Source organism: Typopeltis vanoorti, chromosome 9, assembly GCF_054136105.1.
Source record: "Typopeltis vanoorti isolate ZY-2024b chromosome 9, IOZ_Tvanoo_1.0, whole genome shotgun sequence".
NCBI lineage: Eukaryota > Metazoa > Arthropoda > Arachnida > Uropygi > Thelyphonidae > Typopeltis > Typopeltis vanoorti.
This window is the reverse complement of record NC_143557.1, coordinates 116218-132803: the sequence shown is the minus strand read 5'-3', so window position 1 is coordinate 132803 and position 16586 is coordinate 116218. Positions and strand designations below refer to the sequence as shown.

At 37.8% G+C, this 16586-nt stretch overlaps 1 protein-coding gene across 1 annotated transcript in view; it reads left to right on the top strand.

The window, feature by feature from the left end:
- The window catches only part of LOC150102840 (ketimine reductase mu-crystallin), a 222630-nt gene extending 207067 nt beyond the window's left edge, over nt 1-15563 (top strand). Inside the window, exon 6 of the mRNA XM_090398047.1 lies at nt 15220-15563. Coding sequence (XP_090254173.1) covers nt 15220-15284 — 65 coding nt within the window. The 3' untranslated portion in view covers nt 15285-15563. The remainder of the gene's footprint in view (nt 1-15219) is intronic.
- The last annotated feature ends 1023 nt before the right edge of the window (nt 15564-16586 follow it).

The window sequence follows — 16586 nt, the reverse complement described above, 5'->3', positions numbered from 1 at the left end:
CTGGACCGTTGTTATTGAATTTGTATGTTAATGATATTGGGATAGGTTTAACTAGTGATATGCAGCTGTTTTCATCATTCAAAATTGGGGAGAGAGCAATGCAAAGTCAAACTGATGTTATGGCCTTACAAAGGGACTTGAATAGACTGCATGAATGGACAGATAAGTGGAACTATCAGTTCAATGATGCCAAGTGTAAGGTTTGAGTTTGGTAAGCAATGATGGGATGCAAAGTATACACTTGGTGAGGAAAGTTTAAAGAAAGTAGAGGAGATGAGAGATCTAGGAATGATGGTGGACAAAGACCTGAAATTCAGGGGCCACTTGCATGAGTTGTGAAGACATCACATCGGATAATAGCAATGATGCAGAGGATCCTGACATGCAGAAATAGAGAGGTTATCATGCCATTGTATAAGCCCTTATATGGATTATTTTGCACAGGTTTGGTCGCTGAGTTTTCATGGTGATGAGGATATGTTGGAAAGGATCCAGAGAAGATTCACAGAGGTGGTCATTGGTCTTTGAAATGTGGAGTATGAGGACAGACTGAGAGAATGTAAGTTGTGGGCTCTCGTGAATAGGAGGAAGAGGAGGTGATATGATTGAAGCATATAAGCTAGTGATGGGTTATTATCGGGACGACATGCAAGAGATTTTTCATAGAATGGGAGAGGCAGGGGGGGGGTAGAACAAGAGGCTGTCACTGGAAACTGTATAAGGAAGATGTGAGCAGAGGAGTAGTTTCTTTTCATGGAGAGTGGTTGGCGTGTGGAATGCATTGCTTGAGTGTGTGTTGTGGGTGTGGACACATTGAATCAATTTAAAGTACTGTTGGATGAACATTGTGTGCACTAGTGTGTACCCGCCATGATGAATCTTCGGCTCCATGGAGGTCAAATGTTAACAATAATAATAATAATAATAACAGCTCTGGGGTGAAAGTATTCTGGATAACCTTATCTCAAGTAACAACAGGCATACTAATGTTATGTGTCATCTAAATAAAATTATATTCAAAATCTTCCAGTCTTCAACCTATAGACAAATGGATAGCAAACTTCCTTTGTTATAATTTCATGCAAAATGAAAGTAATATTTTATCTATCATTCCAAAGAAAACTGCTTATGAAGATTTCATGTTGCACGTAGAAAGAAGCCAACGTAACCTTCCCATTCAGGAACAAATTATGTTTTGAAGTAGCATATATTGTATACAATGCAACATTACCATTATGTCAGAAATAAAACTTACACACTTGTTAAAAATATGTTTTAGTAATCTACTTACTTATTACAATAAAGTAACTGCTTCCTTCGACAGAGGAGAAGGATACACAGTAATGTACTTAGATTTCACAAAGGCCTTTGATAGAGTACCTCATGATAAATTGATAGTCAAACTACAGCAGATGGGGTTGGATATTAGATTAGTACATTGGATTGGAGACTGACTATCTGATAGGTATCTACAAGTTGTGTAGGGGGGGGAGCGATATCCAGGAAAAGGAAAGTCACTAGTGGAGTGCCTCAGGGGTCTGTTTGGGAGCAATTACTGTTTAACTTGTATATTAACGATAGAGGTGAAGATTTGGATGGAGATATTCAGTTGTTTGCAGATGATGCTAAGTTGGAATGAACCATGTAGTGAAGATGTTGTGGCCTTACAGGAAGACTTGAATAAATTGAGTGATTGTCACGGAAATGGGGATGCGAGTTCCATGTTGCAAAATGTAAGGTTTTAAAATTTGGAAAACAAAGATGGGATGCAGAATTTATGCTTGGTGAGGATATATTGTTGGAGGTGGAAGAAATAAGAGATATGGGGGTGATAGTGGATAAGGATCTGAAATTTAGGGGACATATAGCCAAAATTCTGAAGACAACACAAAGGCTACTGGGAATAATGCAGAGAACACTGATGTGTAGAAGTAGGGAGATTCTTGTTCAGTTGTATAAGGCTTTGATTAGGCCACACATGGACTATTGTTCCCATGTTGGAAACAATATGATGTTGGAAAGGGTCCAAAAGCGATTGATTAAGGTAGTTTCTGACCTCTGGAATGTTGGGTATGAGGAAAGATTGAGAAGATGTAATTTGAAGAGTCTGGTGGACAGGAGGAAGAAGGGAGATATGATAGACATCTAATCTATAAGTTGGTAAGGGGTTGTTATAGGATCGATGCTGGAGAAGTTCTACAGAAAATAGTGGGAGATCAGGGGGTGAGAACCAAAGGGTCATCCCTGGAAACTGTATATAGAGGGTGCGAGTAGGGGAGTGAGAGGCAGGTTTTTTTTCTTGCAGAGTTTTAAATGATTGGAATGCCTTGCCTGAGAGTTTGGTGTCTGCATGGAGTTTGAATGTGTTCAAGGCACGGTATGATGAGCTGTGTGTGACAAAAGGACCTCCCAGATGAGTCTTTGACTCCATGAGGTCTTGGGTTAATAATAATAATAATCTCTTTAAAGCATGCAAGGAAATAGTAGTTATGGATTCATCTGAGCATAATTGTAAAGATCATACTTCCTCCATATCATTCTCTCGGCGAAGTTATTACCAAAGTTCCCATGAAATCACAAGTAAGAAAATCAACTGTTGGACCATGCCAAAACTTTGGATGGTGAGAATAAAGCATTAAGGAATTTTCATGCTAGAACTCTTAGATTATATGAAGTACAAAAAATTCATAAAATGGTCATTCCTTGCAGGCAGCATTGACTATTGGTTGTTCTGCTTATGAACTGTCAAAATTTATATCTACCTTGGTCACCAATCTAAAAATCACCTTCCAACACTAAGAATATTGCAGATTAATTTCTGAAGTGAGGCTTTACCTTTGAAGTTCAGCTCTAATAATCATAAGCTTTGATACTGCTTTGTTCTTCACTAGCATTCCTTTAGATATAATCTTTGATTGCACTCTAATGATTTTTCAGCTGACATCTTTAATATATAGGAAAACAGTGCACTGTTACTTTTCGTAACAGGGTAATATCACAAGTAGCTAATCTTCACTGGGAGATATTTTTACCAGAACTCAATGTTCTGGTAATTTATGGTAAATTGCTGTTTTGAGGTCACTCTCAGCCTAGAATCAGTGTGTTGAAGACAATATGATGTTCAATTATTACATTCCATGAAAATTACAATTACATCTACTCTTGTATTCTTGTACCAAGAGCTTTTTTTATCACATATCAAAAGTACTTTCAATGTCGCAGACAAGATTTCTTCCTAAACTTCCACTAAAGACAAATTTTCTCAATCAAGAGTATAGATCCATTATACCTGGAATCTATCCTATTTTGGCCAGCACTATACCATAGAGATCTGACAGTGAGAATATACAGATTATATGTTTTTCTTCCAGAAACTGAAGTTTCTTTTAGCCACAGGATCCTACAGAACAAAAAAAAATCTTCAACGTAGTCCTTTTCAATTTTGAGATATTTTTCAGAGTACTAACCTCATTACAATTAATTATTCTAAATTAGAATGTGGGAAATTATAACTTTGAACTCTCATTAATAATAATCAAGTGTTTATTTATATTATGAATATGCAATTCTTACACACAGACACACACACATCTTTTATTAAATATATATACACACTATCTGATCAAAAGTATCTGGACACCCCCCCCCTCTGTAATTCGCAAACTGACATCTAGATGCAACTACGACCTCACTTACTGGTATATAAGGAGGCATGGAGCTGTGTGTTGTTCAGTTATAAGAAGTACGAGCAGAATGGAGTTACGACCACCTTTAAACTTATTTATCCAAAAATAAATAGTCTTTAATGCAGGTGCAGAATCCCCCATGAAATGCATCTAACTCAACTTTGATCTGCCTGGCTGTCCACCTCTTCATATAAAAGTGGTTTTTCACTGAACAGATCTCTGTTTTTCTCATAATCTTTTATAAAATTAAACATGAAACTAATAAGTACAGTGTCTCTGCAGTTAAACTAAAAAATAAACTCCCTCCAAAATTAAAAAATACTTTAAACACAAAAATCACACAAAATATTCTTTTATATTAATTTTACCAACATCTGTAGCAACAGCAACTTAAATCATGTATATCATATCTTAAGTCATCTAAACGTTATGTATTGTTTCCCAAAAACTGAAACCCAAATTTCTACTAAATCCACCACAACTCATCTTAGCTTACCAAATTGTACCCTGCAAGTATCACAAGTACTTAGTATATTGCAGAATTGGAATGCAAGTACAGCTGTGGGAGTGATGGAATACTGGCTCATGTTTTTCAAGCATGTGCAGGGAACTGGCGATGTCTTTGACCAGGACTGTTTAATTTAATTTTCAGCTCTGTCAGGTCCCAAGGGAGGTAGGTGCTTGTGCATTCTGATATTCCCTGCCAAAAGATGTCTAAACTAGAATCTCACCATTGTGATCTGTATTTAAAATTTCTTTACAACATTTTCCATGTAGTGTTACGAGAGGCCCATGTCCATTCCATGAAAAACACCACCACACTAATGCTAGTTCCTCCACTTTTCACTGTTGGCACTAAACATGCTTGCAGGAATTGTTATCCATGTATTTGCCACACCGAGCTCTTCCTATCCTCCTGCTAGATGGTTAAGCTTGATTCATCACTCCAAATCACACATTTCTAGTTGTCCACTGTCCAGTGGCATTGCTGTTTATACCACTGCAGGTGGCGTTTAGCGTTCACAGGAGAAATGTTTGGTTTATGGACTCCAGTAATCAATGGCATGATAGCAAGAATGTGTCAAAATAAAGGATCAGATTATGTGTATGGTTGGAGTGCATTTGAGGAAAGAAGAGATGTATGGAAGGGATGGCCTGCATCTGGTGACGAATGATGTAGTCATCTGCAGAGAATGTTGTTCTTAGCATAAGTGAGTGAATTAATGTAGGAAAACTAGAGTTGTTAGGATGGATGGATGGATGGATGGATGGAAGCAGGGGTGGGCTCTATTGGGAATAGAGACTTGGGAGATAGGGGTATGTATGGTGTAATGCAGCATCAAATGGAGTCTGTATGGAATAATGATAAGTTTGAAAATGACCACAATTCATTGATGTGCCTTTATAAAAATGCCAGAAGAATCAGGAATAAAGGAGATGTATTACTTCTTCTTCTTCTTCTGCAGCTTCTCCCACTTAAGTGGGGTCACTGTTGATGATTAGTCTCATCCACATCCTCCTGTCTTGGGCTGTCACCACATCCAAGTTCTTCATCCTCAAGTCCTCTTCTACCAGCTCCCTCCATCTGTTCTTTGGCCGTCCATGCTTCCTCCTTCATTGCACATCCATCTGCATGACCCTTCTTCCCACATATTCGTCCTCCCTCCTCATCACATGACCAAACCATCTCAACCTTCACTCCTGTATCTTCGCTCCTAAGTTCGTAACGTTCACTGTTCCCCTCACATAGTCATTTCTCGGACGATCCTTTCTGGTCACACTACACATCCACCTAAGCATTCCCATCTCTACTTCCATCCTGCTGATGTTATTTTTCCTCAGGGCCACAGTTTTTATAGCATATGTCATAGCTGGCCTCACTACTGTCCTATAGATTTTGCCTTTCAGATTGATCTGCACCCTCTTATTGCATAACACTCCAGCCCTCTGCCTCCAGTTCCTCCATCCCGCTTGTATCCTGCATCCCGCTTCCTTCTCAGCTCCTCCATCTTCTTCCGCTGTTGAACCTAAGTATCTAAAGTACCTCACCTTCCTGATGACATTCCTTCCAGCTCCAGATCTGTCTCCTGGCTGCCGCCCACTGTGCAACACGTATACTCTGTCTGTCTTCTGCTCAGTCTCATACCTCTCTCTTCCAGTACTTTTCTCCATCTTTCCAGTTTAGTTCCCTCTTCTTCTCTTGAATCTGCACACAGCAAGATGTCATCTGCATACAACATTGTCCAAGATGCATCTTCTCTCACCTCCTCCATCACCACCTCCATCACAGTGTTAAACAGAAATGGACTTAATGCTGACACTTGATGCAAGCCAACTGTTACTTGAAAACTTTCTGTCTGTTCCAGACAGGTCCGAACACTCGTCTTCACATTTCTATACATATCCCGCAGCAACCTGACATATTTCTCCGGAACCTTCTCCCTCAGACACCTCCATCCAGATTTCTTTCCTTGGCACTCTATCGTATGCTTTCTCCAGATCAATAAATGCCAGATGTAGCTCCCGTTGTTTCTCTCGAAACTTTTCTATCATCTGCCGTAACCCAAAGATAGCATCTGTTGTTGATCTACCAGGCATGAAGCCAAATTGTTCCTTTGTAATCTCCACCTCCGTCCTCAATCTTCCATCAAGAACGCTTTCTAGGATTTTCATTGTGTGGGACATCATCTTTATTCCTCTGTAATTTTTACAGTGTAGTGCATCCCCTTTAAGCATTTCCTGCTCTTTAAACTGTATTTCCTGGCATGTAGCAATATTCCGCTACGTATGCTGTCCTGCTTACTACACCTGAAACAATTTACTCTCAAATCAGCAGTGCCATTTCCCTCTCATAAGCAATACTTGACCATTACATTTGCCTTCCTCTCCTGCCTCCTGTTTCCATTCTTGTATATCATCTTCTGTATGAACTGTTACACTGATCCCAATAAACTTTGGACTAGCATTTGCTATCAATAGCAGTAATACACCTTATATTATAATACATCTTCATGTATATTACATGAAGTATTGTATATTACTTCATGTAATATACATCTGTTATATTATTCTGTAGATGGTCCCTCCCCTTCTATCTTTGCTTCTTTCTCCTCTCCTCGCTCCTTCCCACTGATGCTATTAGAGTATTCGAGGGCTAGGGGGTGAATCTTTCGTATCTTGCTAAGTCATTTCATCTTATGCAGCCACTGAAGGAGGCTAGCTAGCCTCAATAGGTGCAGGTCCCAAGCCCGGATAAATGGCTAGGGTTGATGTCAGGAAGGGCATCTGGTCGTAAAACTTCACTGCCAGCTCTAGCGACCCTTAAGCGACACGCAGCCACATCGCCCTACAGCTGCGAGGTGGACGAGGGCTACCGCATCAAGGGCAGATGTGGTTAAAGAAGCGAGCCCTGCAGGTGGAGAGGATGTTGCAAGTGGGAACACTGAATGTTGGAAGCATGACTGGAGGGAGAAGAGAGGTGGCAGACATGATGAGGAAGAGGAAGTTGGACATTTTATGTGTGCAGGAGACAAGGTGGAAGAGCGGGAAAGGCAAAGGAACTGGGAAATGGATATAAATTGTTCTACTCTGGAGCGAATAACAGGAAGAAATGGTGTAGGAATTGTGGTGTGCGGGCAGAATTAAGGGCGAAGTACTAGAAGTGGGTAGAAGGAACGACAGGATCATGTGAATGAAATTGGGTCTTGGAGAAATGCAGGTGGTCATATTCTGTGTATACGCCCTGCAAGTTGGCTGTACAGCAGAGGAGAAAGATCAGTTCTGGAACATGTTAGATGAAGAAATGAGGGAACTGGAAGAAAACGAGATGGTGTTTGTCAGAGCAGACTTGAACGGACACATAGGGAGACAGAATAGAGACTGTGAAAGGGTGCATGGTGGCCACGGAGTGGGAATGATGAACCAGAAAGGAGAGAGGGTTGCGGACTTTGCAGTAGCGTTTGATCTGGCAATTGTGAACTCTTTTTTCTACAAGAGGGAAGAACATTTGATAACATTTAGGAGTGGTAACAGCAGTTGACAAATTGACTACATTGTGACTAGAAGAAAACATCTTAAGGTTGTGACAATTTGTAAAGTAATTCCAACAGATCAAGTTGCACAGCAACACCGACTGCTGTGCACAGACTTTAAAATAAGATCGAAGATAAGAACCTCTGGAAGCCATGGGATGAAGACAATTAAGTGGTGTTGCTTTAAAAGAAGAGAATGTGAGGAAGAGGATTTCGGATGGACGATAGTGTACAAGATTGGTGGAAACATAATTCAAAAGTAATCTTGAGCTGTGCAATCGAGGTGCTTGGTGAGACATCTGAAAGATTAGAGAGCAGAAGGAGGGTTGGTGGTGGAATAATAATGTACAAGTGGCAGTGACAGCTAAGAGGAAGGCAAAGCAGAAATGGGATGAGTCAAGACTGGAAGAGGACAGAGAGGTGTACAGAGAGAAAAAGCAAGAAGCCAAGAGAGTTGTGGCACAAGCGAAGGCCATGGCATATCAAGATCTGTTTGATCAATTAGAAACAAAGGAAGGACAGAGAAAAATTTATCAACTAGGGAAATGTAGAAATAAAACAGCAAAGGACATCTTACATGTGAGGGAGATCAAAGACTGAAGGAAGAGTATTATAGAGGGATGTAGACATAAGAAACAGATGGAGAATATACTTTGAGGAATGTTTGAATGATGAAAATGCAAGGACTTACAGAGAAGATGGGCAGCCTTCTGAGGGGATGGTGCAGAACATCAGTAGAGTGGAAGTGACAGAGGCCATGAAGAGGATGAAGAATGGAAAATCGGTGGGCTCTGACAGGATTCCAGGGGATGCATGGAAGGCACTTGGGGAAGAGGGAATTGACCTGTTGTGGGACCTGTTCATGAAAGTTTGCCAACAGGAAAATATACTCGAGGAATGGAGGGAGAGTACTCTTGTCCCTGGCAACTTTAACTGCAGCAGTATAAAGTGGGAAGAAGAAACAATGTTTTAATAAGGGAATGGAATTTTTGGAATTCTTGAGGGACAAACGTCTAGAAGAAACAAGATGTTCAAGAGGTTTGCATTTGGTTCTGTCATCAGATAATCTGATTGTAACTGATATGTAATCTCTGCCCCTACATGGAGAGAATGACCATGTGGTCTTGACTTGGGGGATAATTAGACATGCTGAATTGTCTAGAAGAAAGGAAATTATCTAAAATTATAAGGCAGGTCATTATAGTAATCTTAGAAATCAACGTGCGGCAGTTCCATGAATGGAACAATTGGAAAGGCAAGATAGTGCATGGCAACTTGTAAAGATATATTCATTAGCTATAAATGCAAGTTTTATATCTCAACTGAAAAAAATACAAGTTTGATGTAAACTGGATGAATAACAATATGGAATGGGAACTGCAGATCAAAGGAAATTTATGGAAATAGTGTAAGGAATGGGATGGAGATTAGTTGCATGAGGAATATAAGAGTCAGGCTAGGAAAGTGACTAGCATAATAAAGAAGGCAAAACTTGATTATGAGAGGGATTAGCCATGAAATAAAAAATCCAAAGGATTTATTTTGTTGTATCCAGTAGGAGAATTAATGTGGAAGAATGACATTAATATATAGAAGTTGTCATACTGACTGATGCAGAAGACATAATGGAGTTGTTTATTGATCACTTTATTTGGGTATTTATCATGAAAAAAAGGATTTTATCACTAGAGTGAAGGGAGAGTTCCAGGTTTGAAAGTGCAAGAAGTGTGTGTCTTTTAAATACTAAGTTCTCTGGAAGTCAGCAAAGCAATGTGACTGGATGGGAGCTCACAATGTATTTTAGCAGAATGTGCTAAGGAACTGACTGTTCTGATGAACTGGCTAATCAATGACTCTGGATATGGGAAAGATGCCCAAGGAGGGTATCATTGTCCAAATTTCAAACTCTACTCCAGTTTTTATTTCTTTAGTTATGATTTTCAAGAAATTAATGAGAGATCATATATAGCATTTGGTAAATGATGGTAATGTTATCTGTGAGGGTGGGCATGGATTTTTAAGGTCACTTTTTTAGTAATGTAATTGCCTTTTATAATAATGTAATAGGAAGAGGTGATCTAGGAAAGACAAAACTGCTGTGTTTTATTTTATAAAGTTCTTTGACACTACACAATAACCTGATGGTTAAATTATATAGGTTTGGATATCAGGTTAGTAAATTGGATTTGGAATTAGCTCTCAGATAGAGATCAGAGTTGTGTATGGGGCAGCAGTCAAGGAGATAAAAGGTTACAAGTGAAGTCCCTTAGAGCACAGTACTGGATCTTATGTTGTTTAACCTTTACATCAATGATATTGTAAATGGACTGCAGGGAGATATTCAGTTGTTTCCAGATGATGTGAAGCTGAGAAGCATTATTAGTAATATGCTGATGTAGTGGCCTTTCAAAAGGATTCGAATAAGCTCAACATTTGGGAAGATGAATGGCGCATTCAGTTTAATGCAACTTAATGTAAGGTTTTGAAATTTGGGAGCCATCAATAGGAAGCTGCATACTCTTTTAGAGGAACTAAAAGACCTTAGGATGATTGATAGAAACATGAACTTTATGAGGCATATCACAAATGGGTGACAAGAAGATTGCTGCAATACTGAGAATGATATTGACCATCACAGATAGAAGAGTTGTGGTTCTTTTGTATAAAGCCTTAAATGGGCTATACAGTTCAGAGAAGATAGATTATAATGCTCGAATTTGGTCACTGGGATTTTAAGGGGATAAATTAACTTTGGAGAGTGGAAAAGGCAGATAAAATTATATCAGCATGGTATAGTATTAGTTATGAGTATAGCTGAAGACATGTGGACTGCAAGTTTGGTCAGTAGAAGCAGAGGTGATAGGATTGTGACATTTGAACTGTTGACATGTAGTTACAGGGTCGACAACATGGAATTCTTGCTTATTATTATTAAAAAAAAATCAGCTAACGCCTATGTTGTTCCTGTATAGGGAGTAGGCGGGGCCGTTTACCCTATCTAACTTTTGGAGACTGAGTGGGCAGTTCAATCTCCACTGGTAGCCAGTCAGAGAGATAGCTGGCCCAAGGCTATCACTGATTCATCGGTACACAGTGAAGATGGCGGCAAGCTAGTGCCGCCATCTCGTGGTCTCTATAACCCTAACACAATATTTTTAATGTCTGAAAATAGTGGGGGTTCTATGGTCAATTTTCTTGAGTTTACGAGATGAAAAACCTGAGTTTCCAGAAGAAAAAACCTGCTAGCCCATGCTAGAGATCGACTAACTCAGGAACTGGCCAAAAAAAGCTTAGAAAAATTTCCTCTAGTCGGCGACTAGATTTGAACCACCAAATCCTTTCTTCGTGCGGTCAAGTGCTGTAGAGTGCAAACGGCTCTTCTACTGAGCTACACAGGCTCTACTGCTTATTATTAGATAATTTTTTTTGGCACTTATTATTAGTAATAAATAATTAGTAATAAAAATATTTTTATTATTATTATTATTATTATTCAGGCCTCTATGGATTCAAAAGACTCATCATGGGAGGTCCCCCCCCTAAGAAACACAAAGTCTATCATACCACTCCTTGAACTCATTGACCATTTTTGCTCTCACCAATCCATCAGGCAATGCATTCCATGGTTCAACACCCTCCATGCAAAGAAACCACTCCTCACCCTCTTTCTCACAGTTTCCTTTTGTAACTTCCAGGGATGGCCTCTTGTCATCACTCCTTCCTGCTGTTCAACCAAGCGAAAGAACTCCCCAGTGTCAAACCTGTAACCACCTCTCAACAGTTTAAAAGTCTCAATCATATCACCTCTCCTTCTATCCATCAAACTCTGCAGTCCACATTGCCAATCCTCATAACCAAAATTGTACAGTCCTGAAACCATCTTTGTCATCCGTCTCTGTGCCCTTTCCACAGTTAATTTATCCCCTTCAAATCCTGGGGACCAAAGCTGAGAACAATAGTCTGAGTGTGGTCTGATCAGCGTCTGATACAACTGAATGATAACTGTTTTATCTCTGCAGATTAGTGTCCTCATTATTGCAGCAATCCTCTGTTACCTTCATTACCTTTGCAATATGTTCCCTAAATTTCAGGTTTCTATCAATCATCAACCCCAGATCTCTTGTCTTCCGTACTTCCTCCTGTATAACTCCTCCCATAGAGTAGGCAATGTCCCATCGATGTTTCCCAAACCTCAAGATCTTATATTTTGCTGCATTAAACTGAACCCCATTCATTTGCCTATCTATATCTATCTAGCTTATTCAAATCCTCTTGCAGGGCTGCCACATCTGCACTATTACTAATAATCCTTCCCAGCTTTGCATAATCTACAAACAGCTTAATATCCCCCTTGCAATCCACTGACAAAGTCATTGATATAAAGGTTAAACAATATAGGTCCCAGTACTGAGCCCTGTGGGACCCCACTTGTAACCCTCTGCTTCCTTGAAACTACCCCACCATACATAACTCTCTGATACCTATTGGACAGCCAATCCTGAATCCAGTTGACCAATCTGACATCCAGACCGACATGCCACAAATTATGCTCATAATTTAATGCTCATTATGTTAGATCAACTTGAATTTGTAACTTTTAAGGGGGCATCCTTAAAAGTTACAAATTAAAGTTTTGAGTAAGAGGTTGATCAGTGGCATTTTACCATCGAGTATGGTTGCAGCTTGGAACATTATCTGATAAGGTAGTGAGAGCCCATGATCAATCTAATGACTCCATTAAAGTCCTTAACAGTAATGATAAAATTTGGAATTTTGGTTTAAACAGTTCAAGAATTGCATAAATTTATGGTAGATCTCTTCTGAGTCTGGCCAAATGATGATGTCATAGCTGTACATAAGCCAAAGTCTTAGTTTTGTGTGAAATATGTTATACACATTTCTTCAAATGTCTTCATGTATATATTTGCCTAGTTGTGTGAAATGGATGCTCAATGATTGAGCATCCATTTCAGGCTGTTCATAATAGACGTCTTCAAACCTAAAGAACGTGTTCCTTAAACAATGTTTAAAGAGTTTTCAGGTATCAGTTGGGAAAATATCTTCTAACATTCATATGGTGGCTTCCCGTGGATATTGATGAACAGTTGTGAAATCAAGGCCATTGCATATTTCAGAGACCATACAAGAATAGAACAACTAAAATTGTGCCATTTCTTTACCTTAGATTAAAATGTTACAGATTGAATAGTGAAAGTTTTAAAACATTACAAGTTTAAATTTGCCTTTTGGCTACTACAAAAACATCCATGATGTTAGCTTCACTGAAACAACCTCATCCGTGTCTTAAATTACCAGGAGTGTACAAAGTATTCTGTGCTTGCAGCATTTGCTCAGTTAGAGAGATGGGATGATCTGGAGAAATCCATTAAAAAGAACATGTCAGGGATGTGGAGAAAAAAATGGGCATATTAATCATGACTAGCATTTCACACAACCAAAGAAAAATACCCTGAAATTTGGAAACTCACTAAACTGCCTTATGTAGAATTCAATAGTTTTCTATATATCAACTATGGGCAACAAAAGACCTGCCCTGCATATTAATGAATTATGTAATCAGACACTTATACAGTACTGTGACAATCAGCCACGTGTCTGACATCTAGCTCAATTTTCATTTGAATGATAACCATTATTAATTCAGAAATCTCTCTGTATACTTTTTGTATTCAATTTTTAATCTGCAAAAGCAGTGTACAAAACTAGTATTTAAATAACACCTTATTGTATGTATATTGTATATTGTATTCGCCAGGCAGAAAAGCATCACATATTACCTGCCATGTCTGATATTAAAATAAGAAATATGAACTTGATAATGATTTGAATATAAAATTCTTTTGACTCAAAGGCATTAGCAGATTTTCCTTTTAATTTGATCCACACTCCAATCTAAAACCATTTTTGTTTAACACGTTCGCTGCCAACTACAAGTATACTCATAGTTCGTATATGAGCTTCACAAGCCAACTACGAGTATATTCATATGTCAATTTACTGACCTCCTATGTCAAACACGAGCTAACCCTTAATATATTTACCTTAATTTGGACCCATGGATTCTGAATAAAGTGTAGAGCACGTCTGGTGGCTTGGTAGAAGGGAAATAATTTCAACTAAAATATTATATATTATATATGTGTCTCAGAAGTCAACTACAAATATACTCGTATGTCGATTACCAACCTCCTATGCCAAGCGCGAGTTAATCCATAGTATAACACATAATTTGTAAATCAATTTAAAACTAATAAAATCAATAAAAATAAAAATCAATCAATAAAATAAAAATCAATCAATAAAATAAAAATCAATCAATAAAATAAAAAACAATTTATTCAAATTAAGAAAGGTACATTTTAAAACAATTTTCCACACATAATGATGGTTTTTCCTGGCAAACAGGACAATAAGAACGTGTTTCGCGTGATCGTTTGTTTCGTGTACACACCAGCATGGCTTTGTTGGGTGATTCTTTTTTTCTCTTGGTGGAATTTCCGAATCATGAAAATCCTGATTCCTCCTGATATTCTCTAAGCTCATCCATTCCAACAAAAACAGATAATTGATCTCTAAATTTTAATGCAGTCATTGCATTTCCAGTAATCATGTTATAAAATTTATGCACATTTTTAATGTATACCTCAAAAATGCATATTGCTAATTTCTTTGGCCATCTAATTGCCTTTCGTAAGTTGGAATAGTAAGAAAGCATTTGATCAGAAAGATTGATGCCTGACATCCCCAAATTATAATCCCTAACGATGTTTTATTTTAATTGAAATTTACCATTCCGATTTTGCGTTTCAACCATTCCAAATTTGTGAATATTTGAAATCGAAAGAACTTCCCTCTTATCCTTCCATTTGCTGACTACAACAGGACCTCTTCATTGCCAGACAAATTCCCCCTTTCTTTAGTTTCTTCTGAATAACATCTGGTGGATTGTTTTTCCTAAAATTTATCAACGTTCCACACGTACGATTTTCTATCGATAAGCAATTCCATCAGAGCTACAGAATTATAAAAAATGTCCTTATACAGTACATAACCTGTGTCTAAATATTCTTCCATCAAGTGGAATACAACATCATATGCGTGACCCATTTTCGCTAAAGAGGATTCTGATTTTCCTGTATAAATTTTTATTTTTTATCACCAATCCATTCGATTCGCATAGTTCATAGAATTTCATGCCATATATGTTTTTTGTTTTTTATGTATTGCCGAAACGCCAGCCTATCACGCCACAACACCATTGACTCATCAATACGAGATTACTCGTAATTGGCATGTGAAACAAAATTCTGTCTGATAAGCCAGCTACGAGATTACTCGTAGTGACCTTGAAGATGCAAAAAGACCTCGGCGTGTGGGAACAAACTATGCCTGAGGAGCGTGGCAGCAAACATGTTAATAATAAAATCTTATAATGAAAAATATGGAAAAATAATTATTACATCTTTTTTTATTTCTGTTAGGCATTGCTGTAGAAGATTTGACTACTGCTAAGATGGTATTTGAAATGCTCAACAGCCACATTTAATCTTTATATTCTTAACCAAATGAATTTTTAACTAGTTTAAAATGATACTTTTAACCCTGTGGTTGCATTTTAAAATGAAATATAATCTACTTTTCTGTACCATGCATTTTATTGTAAATTTAATGTACCGTTCAGTTAGTTATGGTATTATTGTGAATATTGTGATAAACAAGTTAAAACACATAATACCATTTTATCTCATCTGTTTGTATTATACTTCTGTACAAATAAATTAGAATATATAGCCTCATTTGCCATCACATTTTCCCAAGAACTGAATTTGAATATAGTTTTGTTTTTGATCTTAGGCTTGGCTGCTGATACACCAGGATCATTTACCACTGGTATTTTTGATTCTTGTATTTTGAAGTTGAAAAACAGTAATAATGTTTATTATTATTATTATTATTATTATTATTATCATCATCATCATCATCGGAAAATGAACTGAACAGACAACAAAACACCGGTGCGTCTTATAATTTGAGTTCCGTTAATTTATTACTAGAAAAAGGTTTAGAAAATATAAAAGCCAGCTTGGTAGATCTTGTCCAAGAACTATTTGATAAACAGAATAAAGAAATAACAAAAAAAAATAGCGATTATGAAGAGTTTGTTAAATTTAATAATTCACAAGTCGAAGAAGTCTTACAAACGGTAAAAGACATTAAAACCAGCATTAACGCATTAACTGTGAGGCAGCACAAATTGATAAAAGACACATCGGAACTCTGTCAAGAATTTAATTCCCTGAAACAACAATACGAAGTTTTAAACCAACAACAACATAAAGAAGACCTTGTCAAAAACAGTCTTCCAGAAACCGAATCCACAGAAAATCTCAGAGACGTAGTTCTAAAGTTAGGCCATGCAATTGACATCCCCTTACAGCATAATGATATTCAGACCATAAATCGATTTCCCAGGAAGAGCAGAAAACAAGGTTTGCCACGTCCGGCACCAGTCACAGTTCGTCTGACAAGCAAGGCTACAAGAGACAATCTCATAAAAGCCAGCAGACTAAAAAAAACCAGTAGTTAAGGATTTAAATGCATCGCAAGACAATACGACAATCTTTCTATCTGAGTATTTAACACCTTTCAATCAGAATCTTTTGTACCAAGCAAGAAAGGAAAAAACAGAAAAAAATATCAATTTTTATGGATCAAAGATGGCAAAATATTCTTGAGAAAGTCAAAGACATCAAAGTCTATACAAATAAAAAGCTCGGAAGATATAGACAGTTTGCTAGAGTGAAACAAAAGACTCTAACTTATGTATATTATTTCTGGGAAAACTCCC